Raw genomic sequence first — 26,555 nt, forward strand, 5'->3', positions numbered from 1 at the left:
TCCCACAACCTATTTAAGACCAAAATGATCAAAATTGATACCCTATATATGACCAAAATGGCTCAAAAAAACTTACCCTATATCAGTGGCGGATCTAGGGAAGGGGCCCAGGGGGCCCCAGGCCTCCCCCTTATTTTTGGCAAAAAACGAAGAAATAGCAGAAGGAAGAAAAGTTGGCAGGGCAAGAAACCCCCCCCCCCCCGCCCCCCCCACCTAGCTCAAGGTCTGGATCTGCCACTGTATATAGCCCGTACAGGGGAGTACCCCAACCCCGCTCAGGTACAGGTCAAAGGGTTATTCAAATATCAACTACACTTAAACCAGTTTCTGTAGATCTCTGACATATAAATACTTTATTTACAAAAGTTAGGTACAAAATTGATATAGTGTAAGTCTTCCGACAAAAGTGCATTCAGGTCACATATGATAATTATTTCATTATTCAGTAATTAAATTTACAAGCCATCATTGGAATGTATATTTGTATAATATCAACTTTCACCTCACAGTAGAACCATTGAATGGGAATTGTCTTTAAAAAATACAGAGGATAACCCCTCAAGTCCCAAGAAACATCAATGTCTATTTTCTCCATACCATGTCTATATATTATAACACAGACAGGTGAGGAGAATACAGAAATTCATCAACTATGATTTGATAGTCTGTCATGATGAACTTTCAAATTCTCAATACTAAGATATGACAAATGTATTAGAGAGAATTTAGATTTTAAGCTTGCTTGGGACTATAAGGGTTAAGATTTTCTTGCTTTCACCCAGTTCTTTAGGAAAGACTCGCACAACTAATGTATTGTAAGTTTATGTATTTAAATTCCTGCCGGTTCTCCAAAAATATGGTTGCAAAAAAGTATTTTTTTAAGATGGCTTCTGAATGCCACCCCCAAGTGAAACTTGTTCCAGACAAAATTCACATTTTAGTGGAATAATTAAAACCACTATGGAAATGACAATTATGCACGCAGCAAATTATAAGACCCAGACCAAAATCAACTGAACAGTATATGCAATGAAATGTAAGTGTACAGTTTTGGTGAAATAACATTTGTAGTAGACTTGGGTCCAAAAATTGGATCAAATTTTTCATACTCCAAGACATTTAAACGAAGTAAAGATATGCATCTATGTACTATTGATGTGGTTAAAGGTCTCAAACCCAGGAATAGAGAATTCTCACAGCAGCAGAAAAATGTTTGAAAAATATCATTGTTTTCTGCATAATTACCCTGACATAATCAAGTCTCATATGCTTTGCATTGACACAACATTATAACCATTGCTAAATCTGGATTCATCACAAATGCACAAGAAAGAAGATTGTTTTGGTCGTAACATACCCATTTCTCACTGTTAGACATTCACAAGACAGAATTATTTTTTTGGATAATTTTTCTACTATATAACTTACATTGTTTTGATTCCCCACAAAATATAGCTTAGTATTAGCAAGTTCTGTTCTGTCCATGTACAAATAATACACAATTTATAAAATGCAACTCTGGAAAATTTAAACAATTAAAATAAATTAATTTCTTTAAGTTTTTCTTAGTGCATGTTGATGCAAACGACTTGCAAGGTGAATTTACTGATTCACTGGTTTGCACCTTGCATTGCTTCCCATACATCCTGATTCACAAAAATACAAGAATTTCTTTCTTTGCATTGCATGCCCCCTTCCCCACAACCACCTGACCTGGCTGTGCACCACCCTAGTGGTGCAGTAACAATACCGTAAATCTCTTTATATTAACCACTTCTTTTTGGCCCAAAGAAAAGCTCATTTTGTCATATTGAAGTAACCTTTTGAGGCCACCAGCCCGTTTGTACCATCAGAATGTGGTTGCCTGTCGGTGCTCAGATTAATAGAAATTCCTCTCAGCAAACTCAAAGACAGAAACTTCTTTTAATGGCAAACAATGACTTACAAATGAATACCTTTAGTTAAAGGACAACAAAAACTAACCAAATGTGTATATGTGGATTTGAAGGAATATCCCTAAAGAAAGTGAAGGTGGAACTAAGCCTCTAGTCTAGATCATTGTAGTCAAATTTCAATTCCGCTTCACTGCATTACAGAAATAGAATCCCTTATAACAAGTAGAATTGAGTTTCCTGGTACAAACCCTTATATTTTTGTGAATCACAGTGTAAGATGCCAATGAGACGCAAAACCCCACAGCAAAAATAGTATGTTTGGTATGCTTTAATACTCTTTCCCATTTTTTAAAAAAAGGAAAAGGCATTTCATCCTTTGATGCAAATTTGGCTGAAGAGCATTGTAGTGAGAATGCACTGCACCTGAATATGGGCATGTGAGGTAGTGGAGATGACTGCATTGTATCAAACAAAAATAACATTACTGTGCAAATTTCAAGAGACAGTTTAACCTTTCCATTTCCAAGATTGATCACAAATTTCTTTGTAGAATTTCAATAGACACACAGCTAATGAGAAAATCAAAATCGTTAACATGGGATTCCATCTTGATTTACTGCCAACTTCTCATAACTTGTATCAAGTTAAATCTATTGAAACATGTAAAGAGAATCAGTATCTCAATCTTAGGAATGAACGGTTAAGAGTCAGGTACAGTACTACATGGTTTGCCTCCAGTCTTAAATGTTCATTTGATTCAAACTGATTGTTGCTGGTTGCCCTCTTGGCATTGTTTTATAACCAAATTTGAGTGTTCTTTGCTTGTTAAATAGATTATTAATCTCATCCCAAAAAGGTTTCTCATGCAGTACAAATGATGCAGATTTGATTCAAAAAATTAATATCATATGATACTTGTACCCTATGAGACCAGTTTAACAGTTCTTCTGTAGACCATGTGAAAGTGTCAAAACTGACTCAAAACAAGGATTTGGTGAATAAAATCTTTGAACTATTATTAATCATTTCAATGTGTGGTATCACTGTATATTTGTATTCGTCAGTTGTATTTTGACTTGCTTTATGGGCTAACCAAAACTTTGCAAGACTCCTAAATATATACAGTCAGTGATAACACATTAAAACATCCATTAACCAAGGCCATATTTATAATTACCATGTTTGACTTTTGCTATGTTGTACCAAGCAGTTTATCAGAAATGTTGAGATGGTGAGCATGAAATTACACACTGTACTGGAGGCAAACCAGTGATTACTGCAGTAAGTAAACAGAGAAATCAAAACTTAACTGTGTTTTCTAATACCATTTGATAAGAGATTGACTATTCATCGAATAAATCGTGACACTTGTGACTAGAATTTATTGACACTTCTTTCAGTTCACTTAGCAGCAAGCATTGAAGATTACCTAATACCATTGAAACTACTATTTGATCCACTTGTTAAAAATTGTTTTTGGAAAAAAGGTGCAAATATCTGTATTTTAAAGATATATTTTCAAAACCGATTGATCAAGGAAGTCTGTCGATGGAAATTCTGTACGGTTAACATGCATTATTCTCATATTAAATTTTACCAGTATTTTCACTGCCCAGTACTGTTACTGTCAGCGGTGCAATGGAAGAAACTCTTTAAATAACACATTCCCTAAAGAAAACATACTATGTTACATCACTTTAATTTATAAATACTTTTTTCGTCAGTTACTCTTGTTTGTATGGTTTTTTCTCTCTTTCATGCTTTAACTGCTAGTTTCATATGTAGATAATTTGTAGAAACATCTGCAGAAGTTATACCTGTGACCTGTGGGATAATTCTACAAAGCACATACGTCCAGTACTACTCACACAACACCAACCACCAGTGGCTAGTTAATGTCAGAAACTGCTCAAGTCGCCAGACTGTCTACCATATCTGCCATATATCAACAGCAAAACAGGTACCTTTAGCCACATAGTGGCACGTGTCTGTTGATGGCTTGTGAAAATCACCATTGCAAGTTTGATGTAAACCCCATGTGGTTAGAATTTTTCTCCAAAGCAGCAACAGAGCCTCATATTGCAACTTCCCCTTGAGCTTAACTATTTCTTCACTTACCAGAGACATGGCATTACTGCTGCAGCAGTAAATTTGAGCAATATTGATAAACATGGCAATAGCCAATCACACAACGTTAGACTGTGGTTTCTGGCAGACTGTGTGCTGCATGTTTTGTCGAGGTTCCGTTGTCACAAACACTGCATTGGGTGGACTTTTTAGAGGTTCCGTAACTTTAACAATGATATTCTGACCAGGTTGTTGCGAGATGAATGATTGTGAAGGTGGTGCCGGTGCTAAACGGGGTTGTATTGGATGTTGTTGTTTGATAAATTGTGAGTTGATATGTTGTTTCTGTTGTTGGAGATGCTGTTGTTGTTGTTGTTGCTGTTGTTGTTGTTGTTGTTGTAATTGCTGCTGCTGATGTTGTTGTTGATGAATCTGTTTCTGAAGAGTAATCTGTTGGAATTGTTGTTTTTGCTGGGCAACTTGCTGCTTGAGTTGTACAATCGGCTGTTGTGAACTTGCGATATTGTTATGATTAATAAAAACCTTGGTTTGGTTCCCCTGTGGACTAGTCACAACCACAGTTTTTTGTTGCTGTGTTGTAATTGGCTGTTGAGACGACAGTGATTGTACAACTTTACCCTGAGATGATGGAGACTGTGCTTTTTGCATTCCTTTATTTACAGTTCCAGTCCGGACATTTCCTGCTTTCCCTAAGAAAAGGCAGAATATATAAACACAGTGCTTTCAATATGACATGAAGGTGGCTGCCCTGATGCAAGTTACATTTAACTGTCAGAGAGCAAGAAGGAAGTCACATACTAACCTCTGCAAGGGGTCAATTTTATAATATTTGAAAACTGCTAACATTGGTTGTTTATACAGAGAAACTGGTTCATTGACGGTTTGTGCAAATGGTAAGCAACAATGCTTGATGGTAAGGTCCATTTGGATGTGCCATTTACCATTTACTCAAAAACTACCAGTTAACCAAAATGGACTAGGACGAATGTAAACTGATAATAATAATTCCAAAATGCCTGTGAAAAATTGCAAATAGTAAGCACATTTTCCACTATGATATTTTGGTTGGAAATTTTGGACAACCTTCCAAGACGTTCTGTTTAATTAAAAAAGTTCTGGACGGTAAAGTCAAAACTGAGTAAATTACATTACAACTGGTGCTTCAGAAATCAGATGTGTGTAGGGCCAGACTTTATCCCTGTTCCCAAAGGACAAGATCCATTAGATCAACAGCAACAATCAACTGTTTGAAAATCTGCAATTCATTGACTTTCTCTCAGATGATTGGTCAACAATTTATGAGTACTCTGTCCTCAAAAATTCTGTTTAGACTTGGCCACCATTCACTGTTCTTGGTGCTGACTTAAAAGATTGTGACCTCTGGGGACAAGAATAGGCTTGCGTTGCTAATCAACATTTCCCTCAACCTTCCGCACGGGCAAGTAATTTCTAGCTTGCTTGCTGCTGGCAGATTGCATTAATTTTTAATCACTTTGCTCTGCTTTGGTCTGTATGGTGCATTCTGAATTCTAGCTTTTTAAGATCATGCTACCTGTAAGCTTAAATACTACCTCTCTGATGCATGGTTGGACTCATCGATGAGGACGGCTGAACAATAAACTGTGACTGATGCATCCCCAGGTTGTTAAAAATAATATTCTGTCCTTTGGTCAGATTGCCAGGTGATGGAGTAACTCCAGTGATGCCCTGGGTTGTAGAGTTACCCTTAATCACAAAATTTAGGGGGTAGCCTTTGACCGTTCCTCCTTGTGGGGGTGGGGAGGGTCCAGTTCCATTTGGCATTGATGTAACTTGCACAGTACCAGTACCCTGAGAGAATTGATCATTAGAAACAAAGAAATAATTGTAAAAATCAACATTTAGTGGGTTTTCATTGTCGTGCAGCAGAAGAACTCACAGATGAGACAACTGTATGGCCAACATCTACTAAACAATAAGATTATGAGCTTGAGATTTCTATCGCGTGATAGTTGATGAGGGCGCAGCCTGAGTCAACTATCACACATAGAAATCAAGAGCAAATAATCTAATTGTTTTAGTATAAATCTACTAGTCATTCAAAACTTTATCTAAATCCTCTTCACAGACACTTTGAAAATGCCAAGAAGTGGTTTTTATTTTGTTAGCAAGGGCACACTGCTGTGCTACTCACTTTCTATCACAGAATACATAGTGGTTAGCATAACCAATCAGAGAACAGTATTCGTCATAGAATGCTAGTAGATTTATACTAAAATGTAATTATTATATGGGCATCAATAGGTCTGGAATGCATTGGCAGTTTCTCATTAAACCTGCAGATGTTCAAGGACTCAACAGCAATATTTCAAAGTTTATGATTTAAGTAATGTTAAACACACTTTCAAGTTAATGTTCCAAGAAAGTGTGGAAGTCATGTCTTGTTATGAGGTACTTTTTGAACACATGTTCTCCATCTGAATTTTGAACGTCCTTTTCATGTTCCAATTTAAGAAGTATCACAGTCAATATAGGAATTTTGACACATCATGTTGTTAAAGCCATGTTGTGTGTCCGAACTTTATCCAAGATGGTCTCATTAATCTAATAGCAATATTTATTAAACAAAAAAAACACTCTTCCACGCTGTTCTCACTACTGACCTGTTTGAAGAAAACTGGGCTGACTCTCTGACCAGCAGAGCTTGAGGTCACTTTCCCTGCATAGAAATGAAACATTTAAGTTTCACATTACACTTGAATATCCAATAATCAGCGACCACCCCTGTAGGCAGAACATCCCTCGTAAACAGACACTACGTCATGGTCACAGCAACATGCCGACACTACATGTTCTGATCTCACTTAAGTGGACTTCTCTCTTAAGTGGACACTGTCTATGGTTGTAAACAGGTGGTTCGACAATAGCTCACTAAACCAATTGCTTTCTGCAAGCCCTATTATCTGAAGTGTTATAGACACATGAGACTCAACCCATAAACTTTGAAACTAATGATTGACATCTTCAATGATCTGCACATACGTTTTGCACATGGTCTCTTGGACTGCAACAACCAGGGTCATCTATTTACAAAGGCTAATGCCCAAATCGAGATAAGAATAAATCTTCAAACAATCTTATCATTTATTAAAACTTATATGTCCACAACTAGGGTGTTTTCATCCAATTGCAACATTCAACTTCTGCAGTTACTTTGAAATTTAAAAAGGAACTGAAAAAAAGCCCTTTTAAATAATCTTGCCTAGTACAGTTTATTCAAGGCTACCATTGCTATATAATAAAGCATTCTTTTCTGATGTTTAGAGACTTGATGAACGTATAAATGTCAATATACTTCATGATACGTACCAGTTGATGGATCCACTTGTGCTGTAATCTGTACCAAAAAAACAGTAATAATTGTTTAAGAAAAAAACTAACTAAGAATTAAATGCAACTATCAAAAGGTATTTTGCTGAACAAAGCAGAACAGAGAGGGTCCGCAGAAAAGGAAAGACCCAAAGAATGCAGCTCCATCTGGTTCTATGTGTCAGGTGGCAACACCCTACAAACTGGTTAGTGTCTTGCATCTACCTTGAAGCATACATGGCAAGACTGTAAACCAGCGCTCCCATTTGGAATCTGACCTGCCTTCCATCATTGGTAGATTGTAAAAAATGCAAGGCAGGGCAACACTCTATCACACCTTCTAAAATGTTGCTGCTTCTGGGTTAATGTTAAGTAAAACAATTGATTTTGCTAAGCATCTTTATTACTACGTTCTCAACAAATAACCTACACATGATGGAACATGATGTAAAATGATGTTTACCTACCTGAACCCCTTTGTATGCAGGAGATGATGTTGACGTTGAAGAAACAGAACCAACTGCAACTTTTCCTCCTACTACAGGAGCTGGCAAAATTTCTTTAACATTAGTAAAACCAGGTTGTATTTGACCAGTCACTGTAGTTACACCTGAAATTTGAGTTCCACTAGCAGCAGACATCATCGACGCAGCGTTAGCCGTAACAAAAGTAGTCTGTGTAGTTGATATAGATCCTTGAGGATTACCTGAATTAATCCCGAGTGCCGAACACAGGTTTAAACTTGAGTCTAGACTAGCGTTACCGCTAACACTTAAACTGGGCCCAGGGCCTAGTGAGGGTTTTGTAACTGCTACACCTAATGGGTGTCCAAGGTTAAGTGGGTGTCCACCGGACACATTCGTCTCAATGTTTGCAACAATGTTGCCCATGTCACTGATAGCCTGACTACTGGCGTCAGGTTTAACGTAAGTCACAGGTGTCAAGCCATTTGAATTTGATGACCCAATAGAGTCTAAATAAGTTCTCTTGTTTTGTAATGAAGATCCTTGGAATACAGCATTTCTTGAACCATTTATACTGTTTTCCACATGGTTAATTGCCTGTCCAGAACTTCCTTGTTTAAAGGATTTATTTCTTGGCGGCGGTGGAGCCTTTAGAAAATTGTTCATTGATTTGTTTGAATGACTCTTGTACCTATCTAGCACAGAAGACAAACCTAAGGAGATGAAAAACATAGGATTAACAGAACTGTATATCAAAGTAAAAAATCTCCATACTTGTTTTCATAATGCAAACTGATAATGTTAAAGGAATATCGAGGTGAGAGGATCAATGAATGTGAACATATAATCCTTAAGTGCATTGTTATACTGAATGTACATTGAACCAAATTATTGTGAGATTTTGCCAAAAATTAGTCTCGCAGGGAGTGCCAAATGGAGGATGAGCATTGCACTCTTATGGACAGACTAGCACTGAATGAAATAATGATGATGACAATGATGATGAAGAAAGCAAATTTAAAATCTTGTGAAGTTCAGATTTATGACATCACAACATTGGCTGTGCTGTACATTGTCCCAAATGTTGACTTTGGCAGTGGTAAGGCAATCACGAACTGGTTAAAGACTACATGCATAAGGGCATTATTACCTTGATTTGATGACTGTCCCACTGTTTTCATAGCTGGTCTTTGAAGAATAGCAGCACTTGCTCTGTTAGACTTTTGCCTGTACCAGGAAAAACAGGGAACTTGACAAAAATTATAGTCTGAAGTCTCCATTAAATAAATGCTATTGACATTTAGTATAAATCTACTAGCGTTCTATTACGAATACTGCTCTCTGATTGGCTATGCTACTTACTATCTATTCTGTGATAGATAGTGAGTAGCGTAGCAGTGTGCGCTTGTTAACAAAATGACGGCCGCTTCTTGGCATTTTCAAAGTGTCTGTGAAGATGATTTAGATATAGTTTTGAACGACTAGTAGAATTATACTAAAACAATTAGATTACTCGTTCTCGATTTCTATGCAATAGAAATCTCGAGCTCATAATCTAAATGCTTAGTAGAACTAGACAGAAATGTTATCTATGGTTCATAGTGATTACTTTCTACAGAAACTGTTGTCTAGGATCAATTGACAAGTGAGGTACTTACAAGCTCGATAGAGGAAAGTAATTCCCTCTGTGAGGTGCACACACAGGGAATCGTGGTAGTTGAATGCCTGGGGAGGGGGGGGACTGCCATATATGGGCTATATAGGTATGTTCTGCTGCGAAGGGTATGGTTTTCAAGCAGTTTACTCTAGGATAGGGTATATAAATCAGAGCGTTTGGGTCTAGGATAGGGTATAATTTTTCACAAAACTGACTAGTTGGTTGAAGATTTTATCTAGACTAAGGAAACCAGGAATTGCCACTCAAAAATACAAAAAAATCAAATCGGCAAGTTTAAATTTACGCAAATCAGCCTCAACAGTGTCGATAGGTGGGGAGATTTGGGGAGTTTACTCTAGTATAGGGTAGCAAAATTCAGCTGAACTAGCTCTGGTATAGGCTAAGGGTTCCAGGGTTCCTGCGGCACATCCCCACCCAGAAATTCCCAAAGTACCCCCCCCCCCCCCGGGTGTTAAATGCAATGTTGCGAGACAAGTCTTGTGGATGTTGTGTGCGTGATGCATAACACTACCATGATCCCCTGCACTCAAACCTTATGGGGGGAATGGCCAATTGCTAAAGCAAATGTGGACAGCTGATGTTTTGAGTGGTGGCTCTTTGCTGCAGCGATATTTATGAGCCACTAATGCTCAAACATCACCTTTCAAAATTTGCTACTGATAGTGGTTAATTTACACTTAGATCAAAAAAAGTTGATCATGATAATCAAGAGAATCATGTGTCTGACAACTTAGTTTTGTATTGATCAAAGAGTGTAATAAGCATGAAGTGTGAATTGCATGTGTACTGTACACAAAGTAGCAAGCTAATTGATGGTAAAAATTCTCTTTCTAGTCTCATTATGATCACAGAGGTTATGTTTTCAGGATTTTCACTATGAAACGTGCACATGCCACAGCAGACAAAGCTTGTATAACTTGCTGTTATGAACACGTCTAAAACATAAGTTGAGTAAGCTAGCAACATGGTATTTCTGCGAGGGTTTTTGGTTACTTGTCATAAGGTACCTTGGAAGTGATGGATTTAGGCATCTTTCAACCATGGAAAGGACCGCACATCGAAGATGGTCACTTCTACGATTGAAAACATAACAACCTTTTCCCACTGCTCTGCTACCAAAACGACAAGACTGTAAAAAAAAGGTGTAAACTTGTTACTATGTACAATTTGTAACTCAAAATGTCATTGCTGAAAGTTTATTATTACCAGTAGCGGCAAAACTGAGATCTCACACAAGTCTGTCCTTAGACTGCTTCTTTGTAATATATCCAACACAAAAGACTGTGTTTGAGTGCATTTCCAAACACCAAGAAGAGAGTTGAAAATACATGTATGATGCATAGCAGAGTAATTCTGATGAACTTCAAGGTGTTTGGCAATGTGGTCAAACACTGTCTCGAGTGCTTGATATATCTTCTCAATCGAAAGTAAAGCTAACTAAAGGAGATAATGGAGAAATAAAATTGTAAAAATCTAAGCTAATTTAGATATCCAAACATTGTCATGGTTATGATGTCCTTTGTTTGAATTATGAATGAGTTTGATGAATTATTAATGACTTTGAGGAGTGCCTTTAAAGGCTGCATGTTTGGCGGGCAGCTTAGTGTACATAATTCCACAGTAGTGAACACTTCGTTCACTGTCTATATGAGGTGTCTATCAGTTGGTTGTGTTGGTCAGCCAGTCAGCTTGTTAGTCTGTCTCTCTTTCTGTCAGTCTGCCTGTCTGTCTGTCTGTCTGTCTGGATGCCTGCCTGCCTTACCTAGACCTAGGTTTCACCACCTTGGGGTGCTATAGACTCCAAGACAAAATGCTACTGAAAACCCACTAGGCAAATTACAATAGTTTAAAGAAGCTCAGTCATGGTATTTTGAGTTATTTTGGCCACAAACTAAATTACCTTTAAATGGTAGGAAACCTGAAAATAACAGTTTAATAAGATAGAAAAACACCAAAGAGATAATGATAAACCATAAAGGAACAAGGATGGCCTAGGATGGAGAGGATTAACACAGATTACAAACGACAAATTTGAAAAATTGAGGCTAAACTTTTCAATATGCGCGAACCATGACTGAGCTCCTTTATTTTAGATTATCGCGCTTACCGTCATAGGCTTAGGATGCCGACTTCGAGTTGTCATACCAGATGACGTTGTGCTATTCCCATCATTATCATTGTCACCTTCACCAGGCGTTTTCACAGTTCTGCTTACAAGATGGTTTTCATCTACAAAAACAGAAGCTCACTCAATATACCAAAATTGACAGGTTTTGTAGCCTTCAAAGAATTTTCAGGGAATTTCAAGGAACTACCTTACTTTTCAAGGGCATGTTACTGAAAAATCTGTACTGTTATGCATTACAAAAAACCATTTTACATGAAACCTTCAAGTTTTATTTTTTAAGTTAACTTATTTTCTATGCAAGAGATTCACAATTAGTAACCAGTGATGGAAACAGTTCACAGTTCAAGCACTTTTTACATGAAGTACCACATACCTTTTTGAGGCTTTCCAGGCTTTGACTTTTCATTTTCAAATTCAATTTAACTTTCAACAAACCTCAACCATTATGATAATTCAAACTCATGATCAGTCACTGATACATGTATATCATACTCTTAGTTCTATTGTTTAACGTGCCAAAGGCTGTGAAAACTAACCTTCAACAGACAAAGACCTCCCAATATGTGACCTATTACTGAAAAAAGAAAACATACAATTATTACAGTATTTCTTTGTTAGTGTAGGTGCTGTGAATAAACTGTAAATGTTTTTTATAGGTTGGGATGTGACAAATGGTTTATCTGTGAGTATAGTTTGGGGGATTTTCATATATTTTTGTTTGGGTTGAATCAGGAAAATGATGCAATCTTGGATGTAATCTTCAATTTGCCTGGATTCCCTTACGCTATTCTTAACGATTTCTCTGTAAGTGTCAAATAATGAAACTCCCTCAAACCTTGAGCTCGTAGAGGACGTAACAGAAGAATCTGACACTGTACTTGTCGATCTTTTGAGAGTTGCCTCCAATGTTTTTTGCGTTGCTGCCTGCTCTTGAAGTTTCAGAGCCTGATTCTGTTGCTGTTCCTTTTCACAATTAACCCGAGCTTTATGCTCAGCTAGAAGCTCATCGAAAGGTTTCCGTCGCCCTGGTACTGCACGTCGTAATGAAAGAGCATGTGTCTGAAGTGAATAAATTTCATTTTGATGTTAGCTAATGGTAGGCCATGTCTTGATTTTGATAGTGAAGCACTGCTGGGGATGGGTTTTACATGTATGTGACTCCCGGTTTAAAACTAGACATTTTTTGACAGCTCTGTCCTTATTGGATTAATACAAGTTTGAAATTCAGCTTTATTATTTCAGAATACTGGTGTCACAGTACTTCAACTCTCTATAAGCTGGACACCTCTCTAAGAGGCACAGTTGGGGTTGGCACCATTGGTGTCCATCTTTGAGAGATTTGATTGTATTCAACTTGTAATAATTCTAAAAAGTTTCATTAACAGATGAGATTGTGTTCCAAAACTACATGTATTTGGTAATATAATATGAATTTCACTTCCCCACATTGAAATTTGCTGCAACATTCAGCGCATGTCTACATGTACATTTCCACTTTGAAGTCCAATAGCTGTTATTACCAGTTAACAGCAGTTTGACATACACCAAGGCGAAAGGGTCCATTCCACTTTGCACTGACCTGTTCACCTCATTTGTATGCAGCTATTGACCGTCAGGTGTCAATCTTTGAGAAGTGTCCATCTCATAGACAGATTAGTTAGCCATAAAATGACTGAAAAATATCAGAGATCAATGACAGCTGTCTGTCTTATAAACCCCCTTAAGAAAGCGTTTACTGACTGTGTACATTATACAATTTGGCCCACCTTGCAAGTCAGTGAGCGAGTACACCTCTTTTGGTGTTCAGCTACCCACACTCCACAATGCTTGTCTGCATCAAACTCTCGTTCTGAAATTGAGACAAAGCAAAACAATGAACCAGGTTTAAAAAATACCTAGTAACTCTCTTACCTGCTATTTATACCTAGTTGTCCCCTTTTGTTCACTTTGGTGGCATATCAGGCAAGTTTGGTTTAGCCATGGTTCTGTTTTAGCAAGAAGTAGTCAAACAAAAACCCCATGGTGAAACAAAATGAACCTAATATGCCACCAAAGTGGAACAAAAAACGTACAATAAGGTAGCATTCACTGCACCCAAATTCTGCCAAGTGACCATGATATCATAGCCCTATCAGATCAGTGACATTTCATCGCAGGATATCAAGACAGTAGACATGGCTGCTGATTAGCCAATAGTGCAGTCCCAATAAAAATACCAAACCCACCCCAAGGAAGGTTAACCAAAATTCCAAGGGGGAGGGGGGGTTTCCAATAACACAATTTTTAAAGTAAAGTATGATGCTAAACCAAAATGTCCTGAGGGGTGGTCGGTTCAAACCAAAAAAAAAACCTTTCATGGGGGAGTATGGATATTTTCATGAACAATACATTGTAAATTTCGATATGGTAAGTCACAAAACTACCCAAGGCAAAACATTTTGCAGCAGATTTTGTATTTCCTCTGAGCAAAGACAGAGGTTGCTTCATGGTTTGCTAATATCTCCCAGATCAAGTGACCTGGGTTCAAGCACTGAAAAGGTCACTATGATGTGCTCTTAGGGAAGATACTTTGAATTAATCTGACAGTGTCTCTCTCCAATCAGGAAATCAATATAGTATCTAGTATCATCCAGCAATAATTGGCCTGCAGATACTGTTCTGTGGTCGTGGTCAACTTTCACTCCTGATCATTTTACTGTTCCAGAAAATATCCATACCCCCCCCCCCCCCCCCCCACAGAAGGGATTAGAATTTCCTGAGGGTGGGTGGGGGTCTGTAAGACCAAAAAATTTAAAGAAATGTTTAAAGCTTAATTGGAATTTCCAGAGGGGAGGAGGTTCTTAGAAATAGTCCCTTCCCTGTGGGAGGTACGGATATTTTCTGGAACTACATATTCTTATATTTTTCCATTAAGTATATGTATAACTGAGAGAAATAAACATATCGATAAATCATCAAATTCTCTTTACTTGTACTAAAGGAGAGGTACAGAGACAGTTAGGAGAGTTTTCATTTTGAACTCACCTCTTGTAGGAATCTGTTTTCTAGGAGACTTTTTATTGCTTGTGGGCTTTTCACTTGAACTTTTCTTCAAGATGACATTATTACTAATAGGTTCCGTTTTAACAACAGTTGCAGAGCGGCTGTGATTAATACATGGAACTTTTAAAGGCATTTCCTCTATTTTTACTGTCATATCCATGAGCTCAATGTCCTGGTTTGTGATAACAGAGTCGTGAACTTTTCCCTTCCTCGAGCCTGACTGAAGAAGTGTCTCCACCATTGTACTTGATGTCGTCACCACCTCAGGAGGAGAAGGGGTAGGAACAGGTATAACTTTCTGATGATGAAGTTCTGTAGGGAGAGAAGGTTACAAATAAAAGTCTTAAAAAGGAGCTCTTTTTACTAATGCTTAATACTTGCTGGCTGTATTGCCCTATGTTGAAAACTGAAAATAATTTAATTAGTATTTTGATTCAGTTTTAGCAGACATCCAGTGTGTTCTAAACTTGGAAATCCATGAATTTTCTTGGTTCTCAACTACCACTGGTTTTACACTAAATTTTCCTTCCAAAACTTATCACATGGCCAGTATGATTTTGTGAGGGCATTATTTAACAATTAGATTATGAGCTTGAGATTTCTATTGCCTGATAGTTCAGGGGGTACGGTGTGAGTCAACTATCACGCAGAGAAATTGAGAGCAAATAATCTAATTATTCTAGTATAAACCTACTAGTTGTTCAAAACCTCATCTAAACCCTCTTCACAAATGCGTACTTCAAAAATGCAATAAGTGGCTGCCATTTTGTTAACAACTGCACACTGCTACTAGGCTACTTATTATCTACAACAGAATAGATAGTAGGTAGCGTAGCCAATCAGAGAATGCATTTGTGATAGAACTCTTGTAGATTTCTACTAATAAGGCGATAGAAATCCCACAAGTGACTATCTAACAATAGTGTCCCCATAGTTAAATTAAAGTAGCTCATAAAACATAGCTTCAGATTTTTAGATGAAGGTAAAATAATTTATGCTCCCTTATCATTTTCAGTCAAAGCCATCTTTTCAAGCTCTACACATAAAGAGAGAACTATAGTACAAACTGTCAAGGAAATGATTACACAAGCAAAAGGAATTTCTATTTTGATAATCATGGGATTTTCCTTTCTCTTTCTTGTAGCACTTTTGTAAAAAATAGAAAACATTTTCTTTGTGTTTCTATCAAGTTATAGGAATGCTTGTGAAGGTTTGGGAGAACTAGTCAAAGCTGTGGAAGCATTCCCGTGTGGCTTGTGTTCCTATGGCACTTCTTGTTCTCCAAAACTTCCTGATAGAAATGCAAAAATTGATTTCTCTGTTGCAAATAGAAACACAAGTGGAAGTTTTGGAAAACGAGAAGTAATTTTTGAACATGATGGTACAGCCAAGTGTATCCAGACCTTAATTCAAATCTCACAAACTATAATAACTGTTTTTGGAGCTTCAAAAACACAGCAAAAATGTCAAATCATGTGTACTAAAGGCATCTGCGGTTGAGTGTCAATCGATACCCTCAATTGAAACCCTCGATCAACCCTTGAATGACAACTCAATTGATACTCGATTGATACACCCATTGACACCTCGGTTGACACTCCATTGACATCTCAGTCAACAGTCAGTCAACAGTCAACTAATTTTTGATTGACGCATAGCAGGCTGTTGACAGTCAGCCCACTATCAACTGACTGTTGATCAAGTGTTGATGGGGTGTTGACTGAGTACCAACTGGAATGCTGATTGAGTACTGATAGAGATGGCGATTGAGGGTATGATCGAGGGTACCGATCAACACTGGACTGCAGATGCCTTTAGTGCTCACAATCCAAGTGAGGAAAAGAAATTAAAATCACTTGTCTGTGATTATAAGAGCATAAAATTACACTGGCATTTGTTTGTTTCATCTGCACATCAGCTACTCAAGATAGTAGTTCTGTGCATCTAAACATAGCTTAAGCCTGCGCAATCTTACGGGGAATTCTCTGATTCAGTTCAGAAAGCATCATCAGCCACAATTACTTAGGTTGATGTCTACAATAATTATTAATTGTCTATAACAATTACTAACTACAGTGGAACCTCGATTTAATGAAGGGCCAAGGGACTGGAAAACTATGTTAGCTATAACAAGGTTTTGTTATATCGAGGTTCTTTTCTATAGATTTTCCTATTACTGGACTTACCGGGGCAAAGAATATTGTTCATTAGTATATTCTCAGCTCCGACTATTGCATTTCTAGCTCTCTGATTGGCTCAAAAACTCCGACTATGAGCCATTAGTCGGAGTTTTACCTTATATGGAAAACAGTGCGCCAAGTTTAAAAATTTTCCGCTCTGTAAAATTGTTGAAATAAAAATCGGCGGCAAAAACCCGATTAAGAATATACTAAAACAATTATTCCATTCGACCTTGTTGGATATGAAGTGATCATAACCAACTCGCGCTACGCGCTCGTTGGTTATTTATCACTTCATATCCAACGCGGTTTCATGGAATAATTGTTAATTATACTGAGGTCTTTGTTAAATAGAGAGGTTTGTTAAATCAAAGTTTCACTGTGCTTATTAACGAGAGTGAGGTCTTTAAAGGAAAATCTCAAACCGAGACCTTGCTGTATTGACCGAGTGATAGCAAGATCAATACAGCACGGTCAAGGTTTGAGATTTTCGTGCAAAGACTGAACATTCAAGGTTAATAAGTTGTTTATTATATGGCTTTTTGCTTTGTTTTTGAAGGGCTGTAATCAGCCCATGGGCATTACAGGAGAATAATGCCCTAGATTTAGCCAATCAAAGCGTACATTATATTGGCTACAAATGCAAGCCAAATAATAATTAATAGTATCGACTAACCATATTATAAATTTACATAGACAAGGTGTAAAAGAACTATACGGATACATTCATAGAGCTTATTTAAAAATATTCTCAAGTTTTCCCTTTTGTGAAAACAGAAACAGAAACATTGACAAAAAGCTTTCTATTTCTATAAATATGGTAAATGACTTGATGTACACTACAGCATACATCTAGTTATTTTAAATTTGTAGTAGCAAACGAAATTTTCATGAAAATTAAGAAAATAATAAAAGAGTTTTATGTCCAGATAGTGTAACAACATCCTAGTCTAATTGGTGACACTCTATATGACCAGGAAAAACTTAACAATTAAAAGATGTGAGCTTGTATTGATTCAATTTCAAGGAAGACAGTAAACACTTTATAATGCAAGAGTGCAAACTGTTATTTTAGCATCATAATTAAGTTCCAATTGAAAGGTATAATTTGCCACAAAAATTGGAATCAAAATAACACCCTTATATTGGTTCTCTGTTAAAAACTGACAGAATGTTATGACATTTGGAGGGTCTTTGTTTTACACGCGTAAAAGGTGTAAAATTATGAAGAAGGACTGACCGCAATGACGTAAAAAAGCCGCTGCTTTCACAACTCGACCACATTCCTTGCAAACGACGAGAATGATGTCTTCTTGCTCCGGGCAAATCCCGAACAGGGTCATATCTATGATCAAAAGCGTAAAGCATATAAAAGTTAATCATCATGTACCGCTTACATTATTAATAAATGGGTAAGCCACTCCAAAAAATTAAAGCACGTTTGATTTCGAGCTATTTGTTTGGAGCAAACCCAGATACCTTCATTCTCTCGCATGGCAGCTTCAGATGAAGAGCTAACTCTATTTTAGAGAGCGCTCTTTTGACGGGGGTGCACACACATGCAGTTCACACGACATGTACCATGCTAATTACATTCAACCTGCGAGTAACAGTTCCCTGTAGTAAATTCTCCCGAGGGCGGAACAAACTATCAGGCATTTTGTGCAACAATATCTGATTTTTCTGAGTAAATATAGCCTTCAAAAGTCACGCTACCTACCTTCTCTGTGCAATCGCGTGGCTTCTGGAGAACCCAAACCATTGTTTTCGTCCACTTCCATTGCTATCGTGGAAAGAATAATACACGGTAAATCCCCTGAAAAAAGTTTTTCTAGCGTTTTTTCAGTCAACTACGGGCACAGATCGATGGCGTAATAACTGCACATACCTTCTGGTTCCCCCAACGGCGAATTTTCTTCGAAGGAACTCCATGAGCTCCCAGAAAGTAAAGAATGACAGTGAATTTTCGCCATTACAACTTCATTCCCGCTCGGATGTTGCTTTCTACCAATTCCGTGACGTCACTGTCGGAATGAAACGTACGGTCTCGGAAGATGCCGACGATTTCCGACCTGGAAATGTCAAGAACATAAGAAGTGATGTGATAAATGCTAAATTTGACGACTTTTCGACAACTTACGGGTAAAATCAAAGTCATACTGATCTAAGAAACATAGTTCAGATTTCAAAATTTATAATGCAATGCAATCTATGACGAGAATTTTTCTCTTGAGCTGAAGCAAAACAAAGAAAAATACACAACTGTTCGAACGGGCAGCCATTTTGACTTGCGAGTTAAAAGGTAAATAAAAGGAAGAGGACGAACATACTACCTAATATACCTTGAAATAAATACGATTATGCACTTCCGATCAATTCATTGCACAAATTAGACGTCGCCATAGTGCATCATGTAAATTTCTCCCAACAAATTGATTCCGCCATTTTGTACTTTGCATCGGAAGTGTAGTGTGGGCGCGTAAAACACCAGCGGTATCCTAATTAATCACATGCTTACCAGGAAATTTTGAAAAAATGGCGGACGAAATTGTGTTGAGCTTTCACGATAGTCTTCTTCGGGAATCGGATCTCAGTTTGCTCCAGGAAGGTCGTTGGCTGAATGATAGGCTGATAGGATTTGTGTTCGAGTGAGTATAGTTCTACTCCTAGTATAGTTCTACTGTTTCAGGAGTATACTTATTAAAGATTAAAGATTAAAGATAGTGAGTATTACTATTTTGAATTCGAAATCTGATCTCCACAGCGGGCACTTTTGTTTGTGTTTAATACTGAAACACGCGCTAAATTAAGCTTATTTCACAGCAAAAGCCAAAACTCTTTCGACGCCAAGAATGTTTTGTCGTGATAGTGATAGAGTGCCACTTGTAAATGTATGTTGTTAAACAGAGCCCTTCAATGTGCTATTTTCCTCCTCTTTCTTTGCCATTCAAGGGCCAATTTGATTAGTGTAAACTGCAGACAGTCTGCAGACCTCAAACTATCCCTATGTTCTTGAGGTCCAGATTGAGTTCAGTGATAGCAGATTTCACCAGTTTATACAGTGCTTTGATTTCGTAGAATAGAAACTAATGAATGCTTCTTTCTTCATGACATTCAGTGTAAAGGATGTGAATGAAATTTCTGCAATGCTTAAAAAGTGGGCACTGAGAATGGAAAAATTCCAAATTCATACAAAATAGAGCTTTTGTCTAGTGACTGTGAGACACGAAAAAATAAGGGGTTTTAAGAAAATGCCGACTTGCACTACTTTTGAGTACTGGTAAAAGGTAAAGTCTGCATGCAAGCCAAGTGGCCCATCAGGCCGGAGCTTATCCTGGTTTCTGTAGCATGAAGCGACTAGGAGTATTTCTACTCCCCCCTGGATGGGATGCTAGTCCATCGCAGGGTTACCCCCAGCATTAAGTTCGCCGGTACCCATTTATACACCTGGGTGGAGAGAGGCACTGTGAGAGTAAAGTGTCTTGCCCAAGAACACAACACAATGTCCCCAGCCAGGGCTCGAACCCGGACCGCTCGATCCAGAGATGAGCGCACTAACCATGAGGCCACCGCGCCTCCCACTTAAGTATTGAAACTTACCTTATTGTATATTGATTACCAGTATTTTTATTTGCTGTTTTTTAGTGACATTGTAATTTCTTGAAACAAATGGAAATGTTTTAAAAATTTGCTCAAATTTCATCTCTTGTTTCCAAAAAACTGATTTACCCAAATTTTGGTGGGCTGGAGCTCCCCCGGTCCATATGCCTATCAGTCTGTGGTCTGCGTTTTACACTCCAGAGTTCAAGCTACAATAGATCTTTAAGGGGCACATAGAAAATAACCCAAGTGATGGCTGATAAACTGATTGATTCTCCCTCCAGCTCATATGCTGTTTCCTTGATAAAAAGAGGGGAATATGGCATGAGATCAAAGACCTCTCTTCGACAAGCGACACAGGAATTTCTAATCAGTGACAAGCCAATTGAATTCAGTGTTAAAATTTGACAGTGACACGACAAGCACTAGAAAAGACAGCAACATTGTCCCTTTTGGACTTTTTGCCTATTTAAAAATTGTACTCTCTTGTAACAGGGACGGATCTAGGAGAAGGGTGCAGGGGGTGTGCACCTCCCTGAGATGAATCCTTCTTCTTCGTATTCACTTTTAACATTTGTATACCTCACCAGTCAGTTACGCCATTCCTCAGTGGTGCACCCCCTCCTAAGAAAAATCCTGGATCCGCCCCTGTGTAAAGTCTGTAAATGTCAGAAACTTGAGTGCTTTTCCATCAAATAAACTCTAAGAAAATCAACCTTGTAACGAGAGTGTCATATGACTGCATGCAGAAAAACGACAATGACATTTGCTTCTGCTGGTTAGACGGCATTGGTACACGAAAGAATGTGACATGACGACACAGCTACCCCCCTTGGAAGGCGTCTTTTTTATGGTTATAAGTGTAGACCCCTTATACCTGTGAAGGCTTGTTAGGGCATCACTGTAAAACGTAGGTTCTACGTTATTATTTTGCATTCATAATTTCCTTTCATTGCAGTTACTTTACACATAATCAATTTAAACAGATATCAAATGATGTGGTATTTATCAGTCCTGATGTTACACAGTTCTTGAAGCTTGGTGAAGGTGAGATTGGACTTCTCTCTGCTAATGATCATGAATGGTTTGGACAGTGTATTGTAGGATAGCCTATAGTGGATAAACATCCCATCCGAGAAGGGGGGGAGGGGCAGCTGTTATACTCCTAGTCACTTTGCATCACTGAAAAAACCGAAATAAGTAGTAGCAATTAAGTGCAAGGTCAGTCAGCTCAGTACATTTAGATTATCAAATTCTTTCAACTAATATTTCAGGAAATGTATGGAGATAGTAAGGAGAACTTAATAATAATAATAATAATAATAATAATAATAAAATATTTATATAGCGCCAATATCCTAAAAGTTCAAAAGCGCTTTACAGTTAGAAATATTAAAAACACTTAAGACTAATAAAGTAAAGAGAGAAATACTTTTGAGTACTGGTAAAAGGTAAAGTCTGCATGCGAGCCAAGTGGCCCATCAGACCGGAGCTTATCCTGGTTTCTGTAGCATGAAGCAACTAGGAGTATTTCTACTCCCCCCTGGATGGGATGCTAGGAGTAGAACTATACTCACTCGAACTTGTATGTCAACAATGGGTTTTAAAGAGTTGTTGTACATCATCAAACAAATTCTCCCAAGTACTGTTAAAAATGTATTTAAAATTTTGTAGAGAATATTTGTATGTTGGTGTCAAAGTCTAAAGTGTAATAGATCTTTAAATCCTCCTAACTAGTGCCAAAAGAGATGTGTTGAAAACAGAAAGGAGAATTTGTATGTTGACATATAATTCCAACTAAAAAGGATGCAAGACTGCTGCATACTGAGAAAGCTCTTTGTTGAAAAGATCTCTTTATTTCCTGATTACACTCCTTTTGCACACAATGGTGAAACACTTGTTTTGATCTTTTTCAGACAGTCTTAAGAGCAAAATCCTGGTAGCTCAAAAACAGAAATATACTGCCAAAGACTATGCATTAACCTTTTTTTTTACAGGCATTGAAATCGGTATTTTTCTTGAGCCGCTGAATCTTCCAAACCAAAAATTGGTGTTCTTTGCAGTGAATGATAATGATTCCAAACTTTCAGCCGGAGGATCTCACTGGTAAGCATTGCTTAGCCCTTCAAGTCTCAAAACTAAAAGTACTATTAATGTATTCTCTTCAACTTTAGCACTGTATTTAGTCCGGGCTTATCAGTCTTTTTTCAAGCCTCTGAACTGATCATATCAGTGAGATGGCTTTGCTACTTTGAAGCTTTGCTACTTGAAAGCTTTGCTTGATTGTTGTTGTTGTTGTTGGGGCTAGGAATAATATGAGCTGAATGGCACTGTAAGAAAAAAAATATATAACTTGTTATTTTTCTCCTGTGCTGTTTTGTCTCTCAAGGAAGCAGATGAGAGAAAAATACCGGTAGATGAAGACAGTATTCCTCTTCTCTTATCAGTAACACCAACAATTTTATTTTTATTATTATCAGGAGCTTGCTGATGTACAATAAACAAACAAACAGTTTTCATCATTACGACTCATGCAATGCTTACAACACCTCAGCTGCAAGATCTCTTGCAAGAAATGTGGAACCTTTCTTGCATGGTAAGGTACTAGCATAGGATACCAGCATAGGCAGTAAAATCGACCCTTTTTGAGTCAAGAGATTTCTAGTGCTGTAGTTTACTTTAGCACAAGAGACCACTAGGATTTTGGCATTTCACCCTGAATGGGATGTTAATCCATTGTGGGTTAATACCCATTGCCTTGCAAGAATCAGACTGCTCAGTCATCAATGAATTCATAAACTGAACACTGCCACATAGATATCTTACTCAATATCAACGGATTGCCAATACAACAATTTTTGTCAAGTTTCACTTTGTGGAGCATTTTTCTGATAGGTTAAGTCTGCATATGAGCCCAGAAGCCCACTAGGCCAGCGCCTATCTCTGGTTTTAGTAGCATGAAGTGACTAAGAGTATTTCTACTCCCCCCTGGATGGGATGTTAGTCCGTTGCGGGTAACTTCCCATTTGCCTTTTGAGAATTGAACTGCCCAGTCGTCAACAAATTCATAAAATGAACATTACCAAGTTAGCATTGTACTCAATATTAAGGGATTGCCAACTACAACAATTTTTCTCAGGTTTATTTTTGTGGAGCAATTTATCAGTATTCAACTATTATTCTCCCACATAAACAGAGAATGTGTGAATAAAATATGACACACAATTTGGCTAGGCTTAAACAAAAGATTGTGCTAAAAAATTTAAATGATGGGTCGTTCTGTTTTTATTCTTACAGCTAAAGGAAGCCCAGCTTTTGTAGAAGGCAGGTGTCCTCAACAAACAAACAGTTACGTTTTTATTTCCTGCTCTTCTAATATTACATACATATTTGAATGTACAATCTAAAAATGGGTTTATTTAAGCTATTTGATTAATTTGCTGCATGGTAAATTCAGCTGTTTGCTGAATTTAGGGCAAGGTCAATCTGACTACAGTTGAAGCTCTCTTAACAGACGCTCTCATAAGCAGACAGCTCTACTTACGGCCGCCTTGTTTGAAACCCCGTTTAAGTCCCATACAAACTCTGTATTTTTTGCATTCTCGTAAGTGGACATTGCTGTAAGCGGCCATGGACACTTTCAGAGATTACCACTCAGACTTTTTCTTTGTTTTTAAGCTCCCGTAAGCAGACACCCCAAAGAAAATCCTATTAACAACCTCTGTATCTTGTTTTATCAATCAACTTCACATCGCCGTTCATCACAATGATTTTACAGTAACTACAATACCATATTTCAATGTTCGTTTTGTTGTCATCCATGTCTGGTTACATTGCGAAACAACACTTACATGCATAGGCTCCTGTAAGCAGCCATCTATCCCCTACACCTCTAGTGGCTGCTTACGAGAACCATTCTCATAAACGGCCAGCTCCAGTTATGGCCACTTTTTTCACGTTCTGAGGGTGTTCGCTTACGAGAGCTTCAACTGTATTGAGGTGCAATTGTGATATAACAAATTTAATGAAACGACAAACTTCCTTACCTGAATTGTGACCCCCCAAAAAGCATCATGGTGTACTTCTCAGAAGATTATGGATTGAGTATGGTCAAGTAAAGCAAGAAAAGCACTTTTCCACTTACAGTACAACTATTCGAACCATGCCACTTGGAAAAGAGTTAACCAATCAGAATGTTACTTGAGAACAAAGGATAGCGATCTTTTTCTCAAATAACCGTGATAACATTGATGAATATGAACAGTAGATCTGAACAAAATTGAAAACCCAACAAAGTGCCAGGTGTTGCGAACCTCTTGGGAAACTTTGCCATTTGTTCATTGGTTAGTTTCAATCCTAAATTTGTACGCTTTTCAATGGTTACGCTTTAGTTGTTGCAAAATGAGTTTTCAAGCCATATTTTTGGAGCAAGATTTGTGACTATGACATCTGGTAATTCACCATCAAGGACTGAATCTTTAAAATTGTTTATAAGGCAGAGGAGTCCATGGTGTTTGTGATGCTCTCAGTTAATCTTTTGATTGGTTAGTTTTCCTCTAGGTGGCTAGGTTTGAGTAGTTGCACTGTTAAGCCCAATCAGGGCTTGGGCAGATTCTTGCTTTCCTTGTGGTTCATCTGTTGCTTCCTTTATGACCTTCTGAAAAAAAAGCTTTGAACAGTCTATTTAATGTGGTTTCAAACTCAACAGGTTATGACTGCGGTGTCTATGTCATTTGTGTTGCTGAGGAACTTTGCAAAAACTTCCTTGCCAGTAAGGAAACATCTCTGAGTGACACAGTAACAGCAGAAAATATTCAACAAAAGAGGAGAGCACTGAAGAAACTTATCCTTGACCTTGGGCAAACAAAGACCTGAGTAATGAATGCAAAGACAATCATGCTGATTGTCAAGATTGATCTTAACACCTTCTCCAGAAGAGTGTTGGAACAACAGCATCCTAGCTTGGGGAAGGCTGACGCAGGACTGTCGAACCCTAGAAAGATACTACAGAACTTGTGTCATTTTTAGAAAATTTAAATACTTTTTATGAAGGAAAAACATGAGCACATGCTAAGAACCATGTTTTTGGAAGGTGATCTCCTTGAAAATGTCAGAAATGTGAATGATAATTTATTAGGAAAATGGTAAAAAGGACTGGTTTTAAACAATGTGACTTCCAAGAATGTGTTGAATGCTATGAAATATCAGTTATATGGTCATGGTTATATACCCATCTTTCTGGTAAAAAGAAAAGAAAATTAATATTAAAAATAATATAATTAATATAAAAATTAAAAAAAACACAAACAAACAGAAATAAAAAAATATTTCAGTCATATCTGATTCCTAAGCCCACCCCAAATGCCTTGCAGTTTAACTTGCAGCTGTGTTGCAAAACAAAATTTTACTTGCTAAATTATGCATGTAACTGCTGCTCACTGAATCTTCAGTTATTTGATTATAAACATTCAGAATAATTAGGTTAGAAGGCAACATCATTATGCTCCTAACCTAATGCTTTTGGAAAAATATTCAACAGTCCTCTTGGACAATCTGTAAAAGTGAATACCACACATGTTCGCAGATGCTGTGATCATTTTGTCCTGGGCCTCTGGTATTTTGGACACTTTGTGACATTTTGTATAGATCAATAATGACCAGAACCTGAGACTTGGTAGCTTCCCCTGTGGCAGCCCCAGGGGTGGGGGTCTCCTATATAAAAACAACGGTGTTGTTCCTTGGAAATTTTGAAAAGAACCCCTAAGAGGTAACCAGATCCCGTTTTATAGGCGTGGCCCAAAATTGAAAATCACCCCTAAGAGCAACCTCTTCCCCCCACCTTTAAGGGAAAAGCCATGGGGACAAGGTTGCCCCGAGAGGTACCAATTCTAAAACAACACATTATCTACTGTGATATTTTTCTGGCTCAGTACCCTTTATTGCAAAAACTTCTGCACGTTGTGGACCTTTTAAAGGCTGGACTCCCTAAGAGGTACCAAAATAGAACCCCCTAAAAGGTACTACGAGCACCCCCGTTCTTTTTATATGGGACTGCCCTTGGGGTGGTAACCTGTTCCAGGCATAATTAATTGGTTCCTGGGGAACATTTGCTGCCCTTTGTGCTTCACCTCA

The 26,555-nt window shown here is 37.8% G+C and overlaps 2 protein-coding genes across 4 annotated transcripts; one reads left to right on the forward strand and one right to left on the reverse strand.

Annotated features, from left to right (window-relative positions):
* Nucleotides 1-324: 324 nt before the first annotated feature.
* LOC110061701 (uncharacterized) lies at nucleotides 325-18,830 on the reverse strand. The gene is made up of 15 exons (XM_089275934.1): nucleotides 18,712-18,830; nucleotides 18,544-18,606; nucleotides 18,064-18,168; nucleotides 14,626-14,955; nucleotides 13,368-13,450; nucleotides 12,437-12,660; nucleotides 12,138-12,175; nucleotides 11,581-11,702; nucleotides 10,481-10,602; nucleotides 8,946-9,022; nucleotides 7,799-8,508; nucleotides 7,332-7,359; nucleotides 6,626-6,681; nucleotides 5,555-5,813; nucleotides 325-4,672 (listed from the first exon to the last, which is right to left on the reverse strand). The coding sequence occupies exons 1-15, from the start codon at nucleotides 18,794-18,796 to the stop codon at nucleotides 4,080-4,082; spliced, it is 2,895 nt and encodes a 964-aa protein (XP_089132060.1). The 5' UTR covers nucleotides 18,797-18,830; the 3' UTR covers nucleotides 325-4,079.
* A 15-nt stretch (nucleotides 18,831-18,845) lies between these two features.
* On the forward strand, nucleotides 18,846-25,759 carry LOC110061702 (sentrin-specific protease 8-like). Of its 3 annotated transcripts, none has more exons than XM_089275936.1 (6): nucleotides 18,846-18,965; nucleotides 21,382-21,470; nucleotides 22,421-22,529; nucleotides 22,904-23,019; nucleotides 23,721-23,771; nucleotides 25,132-25,759. In XM_089275936.1, the coding sequence occupies exons 1-6, from the start codon at nucleotides 18,856-18,858 to the stop codon at nucleotides 25,296-25,298; spliced, it is 642 nt and encodes a 213-aa protein (XP_089132062.1). In that variant the 5' UTR covers nucleotides 18,846-18,855; the 3' UTR covers nucleotides 25,299-25,759. The 3 variants fall into 3 exon arrangements, with proteins under 3 accessions (XP_089132062.1, XP_089132061.1, XP_089132063.1); XM_089275935.1 differs by lacking the exon at nucleotides 18,846-18,965 and adding an exon at nucleotides 19,352-19,471; XM_089275937.1 differs by lacking the exons at nucleotides 18,846-18,965; nucleotides 23,721-23,771 and adding an exon at nucleotides 19,352-19,471.
* The last annotated feature ends 796 nt before the right edge of the window (nucleotides 25,760-26,555 follow it).

Source organism: Orbicella faveolata, unplaced genomic scaffold (assembly GCF_042242905.1).
Source record: "Orbicella faveolata isolate gen_17 unplaced genomic scaffold, um_ofav_v1 contig_4, whole genome shotgun sequence".
Classification (NCBI taxonomy): Eukaryota; Metazoa; Cnidaria; class Anthozoa; order Scleractinia; family Merulinidae; genus Orbicella; species Orbicella faveolata.